Genomic DNA, 12,500 nt, shown 5'->3' with positions numbered 1-12,500 from the left:
CCAGACAACAAAACACCAAAACACCAGACACCAAAACACCAAACCACCACAACACCAAAACACCAAACCATCAGACACCAAAACACCAGACACCAAAACACCAAACCATCAGACACCAAAACACCAAACCATCAGACACTAAACCATCAAACATCAGACACCAAACTATCAGACACCAAAACACCAGACACCAAACCATCAGACACCAAACCATCAAACCATCAGACACCAAACCATCAAACATCAGACACCAAACTATCAGACACCAAACCATCGGACACCAAAACACCAGACACCAAACCCTCAGACACCAAAACACCAGACACCAAAACACCAAAACACCAGACACCAAACCATCAGACACCAAACCATCAAACACCAAACCATCAGACACCAAAACACCAGACCATCAGACACCAAACAATCAGAAACCAAAACACCAAACATTCAGACACCAAAACCATCAGACACCAAAACACCAGACACCAAACCATCAGACACCAAAACACCAGACTCCAAACCATCAGACACCAAACCATCAGACACCAAAACACCAAACCATCAGACACCAAAACACCAGACACCAAAACACAAAACCAGTGCGGCAGCAGCTCAGTCCGTGAGGACTTGGCTTGGGAACCGGAGGGTTGCTGGTTCAAGTCCCCGCATGGACCAAGTATGGCCTGTGAACTGGTAGCTGGAGAGGTGCCAGTTCGAGATGCCCTTGAGCAAAACACCGGAGCCCTGAACTGCTCCTGATACCAGGACGGGTTAAATACCGAGATGCTGTTCTGTGAACAAAAACAATGTGTGACAATAAAAAGCTGATTTACATTCACAAACCATCAGATTGATATGATGACTGTATGGAGTACGGTGGGTTCTATGGTGGAACCACAACCGTCTGTAGTGTTCTCTACCTGTAGACGTCGTTCTCAGATAGAGAATACTGAAGTATTGATTGATGTGCTGATCAGTAGTGGTTGATACCTCCCTCCCTCCGGTGAACTCAGCAGGCTGTGATCCGGCAGATGAAGGCCGATGTGCTGAGGCAGCAGGAACACGATGTCGTCACCACAGTTGGCTGCTCAGAATAATCAGGATGAATGTACCGCTGCTGGTTCAGTGCTGCAGCGCCGAGTCTGCACCTGAACTGAACCACCTCTGAATAGCAGCCTGAGAGCCAAACCCTGAAACCTGAAACCTGAAACCTGAAACCTGAACCTGAACCCTGAAACATGAAACCCCGAATTTCCCTTCTTCTTCGTGACGCTCAGTACGACTTTCAACAACGTCTTTTTCGTGCGTTTTCCTACTAATGTCCAGCAAACACGTGACACGTGTTTCCGCTCCAGTCCTTTCAAAATAAAACTCCCTAGTTAGGTTTAGTTAAAGATGTTGGTTAGGGTTAAAATTATTCCAGAAGTTCTGTAACTGAAGTACAGAAGTTACAAATAAATCAACGTTGACTTCTGGCCTCACACGGGGCACCATTAGTGGTCTCCTGGTGACAGTCTACACGGCGTCACTCCCTATACCTTCCGGTTTCACCGCCACTTCCGGTGTTATTTGAACCCAAACCACCTTCTTTTCCTACAACCTAGCCAAGTCGATCTTTTCTTAAACCTAACTAAGTAGTTTCCTGTGAAGATAGAAGTTTATTTTGAAAGGACTGTATGATGTAAATGCAAAAATGAATGAATCAATAACCGATATCATAAGAACCGTTGTATGAGGATGAGGGGTTTACAGTGGAGTTAGTTGAAAGCCCGGTGTGTCTCATACAGACACTAAAGGGTGCGTCGGAATCATGACCAAACATTGGTATTTGACGAGATGGGAGAACTCTTGAGAACGGGTCACAGGCGCTTGCCGTCTGAGGTGGGATCCCGGCCCCGCGGAGTCGGGCGCACAACCGGCCCGTCTCGCCCGCACCGTCGGGGGGTGGAGCGCGAGGACCCGAAAGATGGTGACGAGAGGTTAACGTCTCGGTGCCGTAAAGTCGTATCAGAGCCGTTTTGCGAGTACGAGTACATGAGCACAGTATCGGATACTGGTATTGGTATCGGTGCGTCCCTAGTGGAAGGCCATAGTTTGGACAAAGTTGATCCTATATTCATGGAATTTGGTCGGAACATCCTGCTGATGACAGAGACACATTAAGGAAAGCTTTGAGATCAGTGTTTGTGTTGTTTTGGTGAGATGAACTCATGTTTTGGTGTAACGTTACCGGACAGACCTGAAACCTGGATCTCTGAGAAGAAGCTTCACGAGGCATCGAGCAGCAACAGGAGAATCTTTTATTTTGATTCTAGCCAGAAAAACGACTGAAAGCTGTTCTATCGGCAGGAGAGAGGTTAGATCAGGTGAGATGACAGAGAGCCCTTCCATCAACTGAACTACAGTTTACTATGATTGTCATTATGCACCAGAACGTGTCACGATACCAGGAGAACAAACCAACCACAGCTAGAAGCAATTTACAACATGCACGTCATGGAGAAAGATTGCATAGCTCTTCACTGTTTTGCCCTTTAAACTGTGCTTTGTTTTTAAAGATCCCAGTCGGTTGGATGAGGCCTTCCTGCAAAGCACTGAAGTCAGAAAAGCCCTGTGTCCTCTGCAGCGTCTCCAAAAGTGTCCGGCGGAGACATCACAGCTGCTGCAGAGACGCTCTCTTGGTATAAAATTAGCCCCGTCTTGGTTTGTCGCTCCTCGTCTGTTTATAACTCGCTACAGAGGAAGAGTTCATGCAGTAACAACTCTTTGTCTTTGAGATGCTAAGTTGGCAGAAAACGCCTGTGCTTCGTTTCGGTGAGTCCAGACCAGACTCGGGTCGGGTCTCAGGTTCTGCTGGAGAAGAAGAAGAAGAAGAAGAAGAAGACTCTCCTCCGCCGGTGGTAGAAAGGACAGGCACTGAGTCGAGGTGGGTCTGAGGTCCGGGTGGGAGGGTGAAGACCGGCAGGATCGGGAAGCGGAGTCGGAGTGAGACGTCTGTCCTCTGCAGGATCTCATATTCGTACGTGGAAGTTACTGAAGACAGAAACATAAAAACAAGTTTACCTGTTGAAGACACGTTTACTAACCGTGGTATTAGTACTCGGAAGTAACCGTGGTATTAGTACTCGGAAGTAACCGTGGTATTAGTACTCGGAAGTAACCGTGGTATGAGTACTCGGAAGTAACCGTGGTATTAGTACTCGGAAGTAACCGTGGTATTAGTACTCGGAAGCGGCTGCGGTACCTCAGGAAGTCGGGCGCCTTGGAGACCATGTTCTCGAAGTCGGAGAAGGAGAGCTTGCTGTCGCCGTCGAGGTCGGCCTCCTCGATGGATTTGTCGCAGACCAGCGTGACCTCCTCGGGGGTCAGCTCTCCTTTGGTCAGCTTGTTCAGGGTCTTCCTCAGGTCCTCCTTACAGATGAAGCTGTCCCTGTTAAAGTCTGGACCAGAACCAGAACCAGAACCAGAACGTTAGAGAGGAACCTGCTGAGGAACGTCTGACAGACAGATCACATCAGTGCTGATAATATTAGCATCCTAATGCACTCAGTGTCCACTTTATTAGGTACACCTACAGTCTGATCCAGACCAGTACACCAGCTCTGCCCCGCATCCTCCATTAATGAAGATTAGAATGTTTATGTTATACTACAACAACCCATAAAGTTCTGATCCAGCTAGTCCTGATCCAGGACTCTGATCCAGCTAATCCTGATCCAGGACACTGACCCAGGACCCTGACCAAGTTAACCCTGATCCAGGACCCTGACCAAGTTAACCCTAATCCAGGACCCTGACCAAGTTAACCCTAATCCAGGACCCTGACCAAGTTAACCCTAATCCAGGACCCTGACCAAGTTAACCCTAATCCAGGACCCTGACCAAGTTAACCCTGATCCAGGACCCTGACCAAGTTAACCCTAATCCAGGACCCTGACCAAGTTAACCCTAATCCAGGACCCTGACCAAGTTAACCCTGATCCAGGACCCTGACCAAGTTAACCCTAATCCAGGACCCTGACCAAGTTAACCCTAATCCAGGACCCTGATCCAGCTAACCCTGATCCAAGACCCTGATCCAGCTAACCCAGAGCCAGGACCCGGACCTTTCTAGCCCTGATCCAGGACCTTGAACTACTTTTCAAACGCTGAGAAGATTTCCTTTTCAACACTCTTCCCATGTTACCCCACAGAACCACGAGTGAGTCCTGACCCGAGGACCACCATCTGGACCACCATGTGGACCAACATCTAGATCACCATCTGGACCAACATCTAGACCACCATCTAGACCACCATGTGGACCACCATCTGGACCATAATATGGACCAACATCTGGACCAACATGTGGATTAACATCTAGACCACCATCTGGACCACCATCTAGACCAGCATCTGGTCCACCATCTGGACCACCATCTGGACCACCGTCTGGTCCAGCATCTTACCGTAGATCTTGAAGGCGTAGATGGTCTTGAGCTCTCTGGGTGAAGTTTCACAAAGTGCAGAAAACAGGTCGACGAAGTCGTTGAAGCTGAGGTTCCCCCGTCCGTCCTCGGAGAACGTCTCCACGATTCTGTCTCTGAACGGGTTCTCCTGTCAGGACACAACAAATCACAACAATCACACTTACCTCGTGATAATATAAAATATACACACCAAAGAACTGCTAACTCATTCATTGATTCATGTTTCCAGGTTGGATGTGATGAGGTGATGAGGACTGCTGGTAATCGGCGTTCTACCTTCAGCTCCGGCATGGTGACGATGAGGCTCTGAGGAACCTTGATGTCGGGGCTGTTGGTGTAATCCAGCGGCACTAAATGAGGCGCCAGCTCACGATATCTGCCGTGTAACCTGCAACACAGCAGGGGGGTTATCGGGGGGGGGGGGTTGTCATGTGACAGGAAGCTCTGAAACGTCGCAACTACTGTGGGACGGACGGAGCCGAGATGTGGTTCATCGCTCAGGATGAATCATAATCATAATAATCATCACATGACAGGTTTGTGAAGCGGGCGGGGCTCCGTGAGGATCGTGTCCTTTCATTCACTGAGTTCTGACGGTTTAATACCGCCGGCTTCTTCTTTATTTGATTGTTGGTTATTTTGACATAAATGCTTCTTTTTCTATTTTAATTGAAGAATAAGAATCAAGCAGAATTTCAGAGTTTCTCTTTAAAGCATCTAAAGTGTGGAACGTTCCTCTCCGGCCTGCAGGCAGCGGAACCTACACAGCTGCTTATTCTATTAGAGATATATAGATTCATACCCCCCCCCCCCTCCCGGCTCCATCATGGTGATGAAGGTGTTTTCCGGTAAACTCACCGCAGGATCTCTTTCCTGGTGAAGAAGGTGCAGTCCTGTAAACAAACACAGTCACACAGTCACAGAGATGCTGCTGCTGGAGCTCAGAGAGGATCTGCTTTCACAGCATCTTCATCATCAGCATCATCATCTTCATCATCAGCATCATCATCATCATCATCATCATCATCATCATCACATACAGCAGGATGCAGAGGGCTCAGCCAATCAGAGGCCTGCTCTATTCTACCTCCTCTTCACCTTAATTAAGATGATGGATCTCTGAATGTTGTTATATTATTATTATATATACACTATATATTATTATTATTATTATTATTATTATTATTATGAATGAACAGATGTTGGACCTGAAACGCCTCCAGCTGCTCGTCGGTGAAGGTTGTCTGCTTGTTGCCCATCCTGCTCGGCTGCCTCTCCCATCACACAGCTGCATCACACTGGAGGCTCTCTGGTCCGCTCACATCCATTCAGAACCACATCTTCATCATCATCATCTTCATCATCATCAGCATCATCATCATCTTCATCATCTTATTCATCATCATCATGGTCCGGTCCAGCAGCTGGTCCACATCCACACACTCTGGGTCCAGGTCCAGGTCTCAGCCTCCGTTTCAGCTGCAGAGGAAGAGGAGGATGAGGTGATGATGATGATGATGCGGGTACCAGCGTGCTGCCTTCAGGGGTGGCTCGGAAAACCCAGCTTCCATTGAGTTGAGTCGCAGATGGTTTTATATGAAAGAGTGTCCTGGAAGTCCATCTGTGTTAAAATATAACGAATCACTACAACATAAAAATAAAGAACAAAACATTCTGTAGTTCAACATCAGCTCATATTTATATTTAAACTGTGAGATTTACCGGAAAACTCTGATTAATCCGACTGAGAGCTGAATAATACAGAAGCACCTGAACACACCAGTCTGCCAGTTAATGTAATTATTATTTAACCCTCACGTGACCAGATCTATAATCATACAAACATGTTAACAGAAACACTGTGACAGGCTAAAGACATATAAACTGTAAAGATTCAGAAAGATTAGATTGTTTTATTATATTTTATACTTTATTTGACCTTCAGAGGCACAAAGAGAAGAACGAATATACACATATAATATAATATGGGGAATACAGCAGATAACATTTACTGTAAAATTATTCAGTTTTAAGAGAAACTGATTTAGTTAAACGAATCTAGAGTTTTCATCATTATTTTTATTTATTTATTTATTTTTTGTTCATTTGAAACATTAGAACAAACATTCACAAACGTCCCCGGTAGTAACATTCTCAGTACAAAGAAACTTAACAAACATAATATTAATATAAATAAGCCAGTATAGATACAGGAAAAAAAATTATATATATAAAAAATAGATAAATAAGTAAAAAGAATATACACAAGTAAAACAAATAAAATAAAAAACAATAAAATAAAATAAAATCTATTTATATATACATATATATATACTGTATACACATATACATACATATATGCACACGCAGTACATACACATACAAAAACACTTATAATGAATTAAAAAAATCAGTATACAATTCAGTCATCATCCTGTTCTATCTCCCTATTCACACTCATCCTGCTCCAGCAATAATACAAATTACAATCTACCTTGGAGTGACGGTGTAATCACCGATCCTTATCCGATCACAAGGATCTACAGTCAGGCTGTTCAGAAAATGTATGAAAGGTTTCCACATCATATAAAAATCCTCAACTTTACCTCTACTATGAAAGTCAGTTTTTCTAATCTACTCTTCTAGCCAGACTAGAAGAGTTTTCATCATTATTATTTTATTTATTTTATTTATTTTATTTATTTTATTTATTTTATTTATTTTATTTATTTTATTTTATTTTATTATTTTGTTTCTGCACAACCTCCTGCTCCACACTCCAGTAGTCCAGCAGGTGGCGGTGATGCTCCTCTAAGCTGGTTTACCAAAAGAAGAAGAAGCAGCAGCAGATCAGAGTGAGACCTCCTGCTCTCAGCGGCTGTTAGAGGATCTGTGATCATCAGGATGGCGGGCAGCGCGTGGAGGTCAATGGTAATAACCTGATCAACTGATCAACTGATCAATTAACTGATCACAGAGATGAGGGATGATCAATTACAGAGTGTAGTGGTGTTGTGTGTGTGAGCGGATCTGCTGTCAGTCTGCGGTGATCCGGAGAATGACAACCTCCTTTAATACACTCCTTTAGCCTGTTAGCATGTTAGCACTTTAGCAAGTTAGCATGTTAGCACTTTAGCCTGTTAGCATGTTAGCATGTTAGCACTTTAGCAAGTTAGCATGTTAGCACTTTAGCCTGTTAGCATGTTAGCATGTTAGCATGTTAGCACTTTAGCAAGTTAGCATGTTAGCACTTTAGCAAGTTAGCATTTTAGCACGATAGCATATTAGCATGTTAGCCTGTTAGCATGTTAGCACTTTAGCACTTTAGCAAGTTAGCATTTTAGCACGATAGCATGTTAGCATATTAGCCTGTTAGCCTGTTAGCATGTTAGCCTGTTAGCATGTTAGCATGTTAGCTAGGTGTGTGTGTGTCCTTCAGCCGGGTGACAGTCAGCTGCTGTTAGCTGTTAGCTGTTAGCTGTTAGCTAGCAGAGTCAGCCCTGATCTAGAGACCAGACTGTTTGTAATGTAGCAGTTGGTGTTCTCTCTGTCATGCTGGGCTGAATCCATCCCATAATATAAAAGCAGTGAATACCTGAGACAACAGGAGGTCCTGCTGGTTCATTCAGCTCACATTCAATCACTTAGTATTAATAATAAAGATGAACTGATTCTGTTAGAAATGCTTAAAACACACCAGAGAAAGCCAACAGGTTCAGTCCAGAACACTTCTGTTTAAAACTACAACTTCTAAATGAATTCAGGTGAAACAGGTTTCTAACGTTTGAGTTCTCTGATCAGTGCTGTCGGCTGCACCTGAACTCAGATCAGGTTTAGTGGCTGAATCCTGTCAGGAAACTGAGTGAATGTCTGCAGGTTATGGTTATGGTTATGGTCAGGTTAATGTCTGCAGGTTATAATTATGGTCAGGTTAATGTCTTATGGTTATAGTTATGGTTATGGTCAGGTTAATGTCTTATGGTTATAGTTATGGTTATGGTCAGGTTAATGTCTGCAGGTTAAAGAGGATGAAGAGTTGTTTCCTGTCGGAGTGTTTAACCTTCATGTGACCTTCTTTTTGACCTCTCCAGCTGGCCCAGATGGTGGCGGGCTCCGCCAGGAGAACCAGAACCACTCTCTCTACAGCCTCCTTCTCCAGCTCCAGCAGAGGGGTGAGTAGGTCGCACACACACACACACACACACACACACACACACACACACACACACACACACACAGGCCGGTAACATTAGTTTATAATCTACAGGAAGTGATCATTAACATGTTTTGTGTTTCTGTTGGTGAGACTGAAGAATCAAGATTCAAGAGTTTTATTTGCCATTTGCATCTATATATATAAGTACATGTGAATTCTGATCAGCTTACACCGAGTCAGCTTTAAGAAAATAGGTAGAAAAAAGGCACAAGGTAATTACAGTACAAAATAAGTAACACATTCAACTCAACACAATTAATAAATAAATTATTAAAATATAAAACGCCCTCAGTGTAGTCAATAAATAAACTAAACTACCCTCTGCATAGGAACGATACCCCCACAATACAAATATACACTATATATATGCTCCATGACCATGTTAAAAGAACTTGTAACTCTCAAAAATATTTAAAAAAAATAAATAATGAATATATTTCAGACAGTGGAAGGCAGCAATCAGTTGGGAATATGTGATTTTCACATTTTAAATTTAAAATATTAACCAATAAATTACAAAGAATCAATAGAGATGATGAGGAAAAGATAACTGGTAGTCGCAGCTGTAATTATTAATTAATAGGCAACAATTCTGATAATCGCTTTTTTTTTTTTTTTTTAATTTTTCAAACATAAATGCCAAAATATTCCTTTGATTTTTCCTCCGTGACGTCTGAATGATCGATCAGTGATACCAGAAAATAATGAGCAAATCAGTCGATATGTAAAAATATGTTAAATAAGTAACGGACTGTCGGAAAACACAGAGAGAAGCAGCTATTGATTTCTGATTCCTCTGTTTTATATGTGATCGTTCTGATCAATAGAAACTCTTCCTCCGTGTTGTCCTGATAAATTCAGTAGAATGTTTATTTCCATCAGTACAACAGTATGGAGGACAGGACCTGCCAAAATAAAAGAAATAAATGGATAAATAAATAAATTACTTGTTAATAAATGTCATTAAACGCAGCAAAAATAATATTAAAAATAAATGTAGCCATTAATTAATTGATAAAATGTGACTTAAATTGATATTTCTGTTTTAATTTGCTTCTTTATTTATTCATCTTTGTATTAATTCCCTTATTTATTTACTCCCATTTTGTTTTTTTTCCCATTTATTTATTTATTTATTTATTTATTTTTTTAAATAATAGAATATAAATATATAAGTTTGGGGAAATAAATAAGGGGTGAAATGCAAAGGGGAAAGTCATGCATAAATAAATACATAATGCAAAAATAAAATAATAATTAAAAAATAAATGCAAAAATAAATTTACAAATAAAAAAAATTATAGAAATAAATACATAAATAAATAAAAGGGAATCCTATACATAAGAGTTAACGAATAAGGGAATTAATTCAAAGATAAATAAATAAACAAATTCAAACAAAAATATCAATATGGGGGGATGTGAGCTTTTGCCTTGTTAATATTATTTTTGTTAATATTATTTTTGCTGCATTTAATGACACATTTATTTATTTATTTATTTATTTATTGAGTGATTTATTTTTTTATTTTGGCAGGTCCTCCATACAACAGTCAAATCATACTCAATAAAGTTAATAAATATAAAAATATGAATATTGTTTTCACTCTTTGATTATTTCTTTTTTTATTGATATTAATGAAACTCAACACGTCATGCAGATATTTCACATTAAAGCTTTGCGTGGTTCAAAGGACATAATCTCCTCCTTCTCCTGGAAGGCTTTTATTGTGAAAAAACTACAGGACGTGAAGAGCTTTGTTGACAATAATAGTGATTTTAAAAAAAAGCAAAGTAATCGGAATGAATACATTAATATCAATTTACCAGAAAACATTTAGCATGTGAGTCATTATTATTATTATTATTATTATGATGATGATGTTGTAGTTGTTGAGGTAATCGGGCTTTAATCTCACCTGGACCAGGATGCTACAGGAGACGTTGAAGTTCTCTGATTGTGATGTTTAATGTAGGAAGTTGTTAAAGTGGTTCCATCTCTGGAGCAGCGTTCAGTCTGTTCACAGGTGTGTCTGAGCACCTGTATGCACCCCTACAGTAACTACAGTAACCATAGTAACTATAGTAACTATATTTACCACAGTCACTACAGTAACCATAGTAACCATAGTAACCATAGTAACTCCAGTACAGGTGAGTGAAGCTGAAGCTGAAGCTGCTGTGTCTCTGTCTCCGTCTCTCCAGATGCAGAAAGTCACTATGATTCCTGGCGACGGGATCGGACCAGAGATCTCGACGGCTGTCATGAAGATCTTTGAGGCGGCTAAGGTTGGTTAGACGATCAACAGATGTTTAAACCAGATGTTTCTCTAACGAGCAGCTGTGTTTTAAACGTGTTTATTCTCTACCTGCAGGCTCCGATCAGCTGGGAGGAGAGGAACGTGACGGCGATTAAAGGACCTGGAGGCAGATGGATGATCCCTCCTGATGCTAAAGAGTCGATGGACCGGAGCAAGATCGGACTCAAAGGTGCGTTCATGTTCAGATTAATGGTCGGTAATCTGCAGCCACAGAGCTGATGATGTTTTGATGATTTTACTATTACTTTTTGTACATTTTGTGGATAATTTACACTAATATTTTTCACATATTTATGAACGTATTTTCATGTTTTTAGTTTGTAGAAAGTCCTCTTTACTAGTAGATGTTATTTAGTTTAGTTTTCACATATTTTACTTGTATGTTTTGGATATTTTTCAGACATATTTCAGATATTTTCTTTCTATTTTTTCACATATTTTACTAATAATTTTCGTATACTTTTTGAATATTTTTCAGGTATTTTTTGCATATTTTTCAGATATTTTCCACATATTTATGAAAGTATTTCATGCTTTTAGTTTGTAGAAAGTCCTCTTTACTAATAGATGTTATTTTGTTTATTTTTTTGCATATTTTACTAAAATTTTCAGACATTTTTGGGATACTTTTCAATATTTGTTTTCACATATTTTACTAATAATAATTTTTGGATAATTTTCACGTGTCTGAATGGTCTTTGATGCTTTCAGCTAGTAGAACGTCCTCTTCAGTGATAGATGTTCTTTAGTTTAGTAGATGAAGAACAGAACTCCGATGGTTCCACCAGACTGAGAACTGAAAGTTGAACAGAAGAACTCAGCCAGTCGTTGGTGAAAGAAACTGAAGCTGAGCATCAACATGTGTTCAGATTTAAACAGGGACAGCTTCAGTGTTTCAGTGTTTCAGTGTTTCAGTGTCGAGGTCAGGACAGAAGAAGAACATCAGTAGAACATCTGGTTCCTAACTTTAGTTTAACCTGAATGCGTCCTCGTCCTCCAGGACCCCTGAAGACGCCCATCGCTGCAGGTCACCCCTCCATGAACCTGCTGCTGAGGAAGACCTTTGACCTCTACGCCAACGTGCGACCCTGTGTCTCCATCGAGGGCTACAAGACGCCGTACACCGACGTCAACCTGGTCACCATCCGGGAGAACACGGAGGGCGAGTACAGCGGCATCGAACACCAGGTGAGTTTGCCGTTCTGTACGTGGTTCCACATAAAAACAACACAGCCCTTATTTTACTGAACAAATACAGTTTGAGTTGAATTTAATTAATCTAAACTACGATGAACAATATTAAACATTCATATAAATATACAACGTTTGTTTTTTACGATAAAAATGAGACAAAATAAAAATAGAACAAGAACGAAACACTAACGTGAGGCAGGTAAAGCTGAGCGTACGCTGTACGATTTTAGAGATGTTGTAGTGTACTTCCTGCTCCGACTGTACGAGTAGAACGCTGGCGATGAAGAGCCAAAGCTCACG

At 41.2% G+C, this 12,500-nt stretch overlaps 2 protein-coding genes across 3 annotated transcripts; one reads left to right on the top strand and one right to left on the bottom strand.

The window, feature by feature from the left end:
• Positions 1-2,280: 2,280 nt before the first annotated feature.
• LOC119500877 (calcium and integrin-binding family member 2-like) lies at positions 2,281-5,988 on the bottom strand. Of its 2 annotated transcripts, XM_037790864.1 has the most exons (6): positions 5,678-5,985; positions 5,328-5,362; positions 4,746-4,857; positions 4,449-4,596; positions 3,245-3,440; positions 2,281-3,033 (listed from the first exon to the last, which is right to left on the bottom strand). In XM_037790864.1, exons 1-6 carry the CDS (start codon positions 5,726-5,728, stop codon positions 3,012-3,014), a joined length of 564 nt encoding a protein of 187 aa, XP_037646792.1. In that variant the 5' UTR covers positions 5,729-5,985; the 3' UTR covers positions 2,281-3,011. The 2 variants fall into 2 exon arrangements, with proteins under 2 accessions (XP_037646792.1, XP_037646800.1); XM_037790872.1 differs by lacking the exon at positions 4,746-4,857 and having other exon boundaries at positions 5,678-5,988.
• Positions 5,989-7,255: 1,267 nt separating this feature from the next.
• Positions 7,256-12,269, top strand: LOC119500286 (isocitrate dehydrogenase [NAD] subunit alpha, mitochondrial-like). The gene is made up of 5 exons (XM_037789953.1): positions 7,256-7,400; positions 8,561-8,641; positions 10,891-10,974; positions 11,061-11,175; positions 12,007-12,269. The coding sequence occupies exons 1-5, from the start codon at positions 7,374-7,376 to the stop codon at positions 12,252-12,254; spliced, it is 555 nt and encodes a 184-aa protein (XP_037645881.1). The 5' UTR covers positions 7,256-7,373; the 3' UTR covers positions 12,255-12,269.
• The last annotated feature ends 231 nt before the right edge of the window (positions 12,270-12,500 follow it).

Source organism: Sebastes umbrosus, chromosome 2 (genome assembly GCF_015220745.1).
Source record: "Sebastes umbrosus isolate fSebUmb1 chromosome 2, fSebUmb1.pri, whole genome shotgun sequence".
In the NCBI taxonomy this organism is placed as follows: Eukaryota; Metazoa; Chordata; class Actinopteri; order Perciformes; family Sebastidae; genus Sebastes; species Sebastes umbrosus.
Note: the sequence above shows the minus strand (reverse complement) of the source record. Positions and strands in the feature narration are given on the sequence as shown.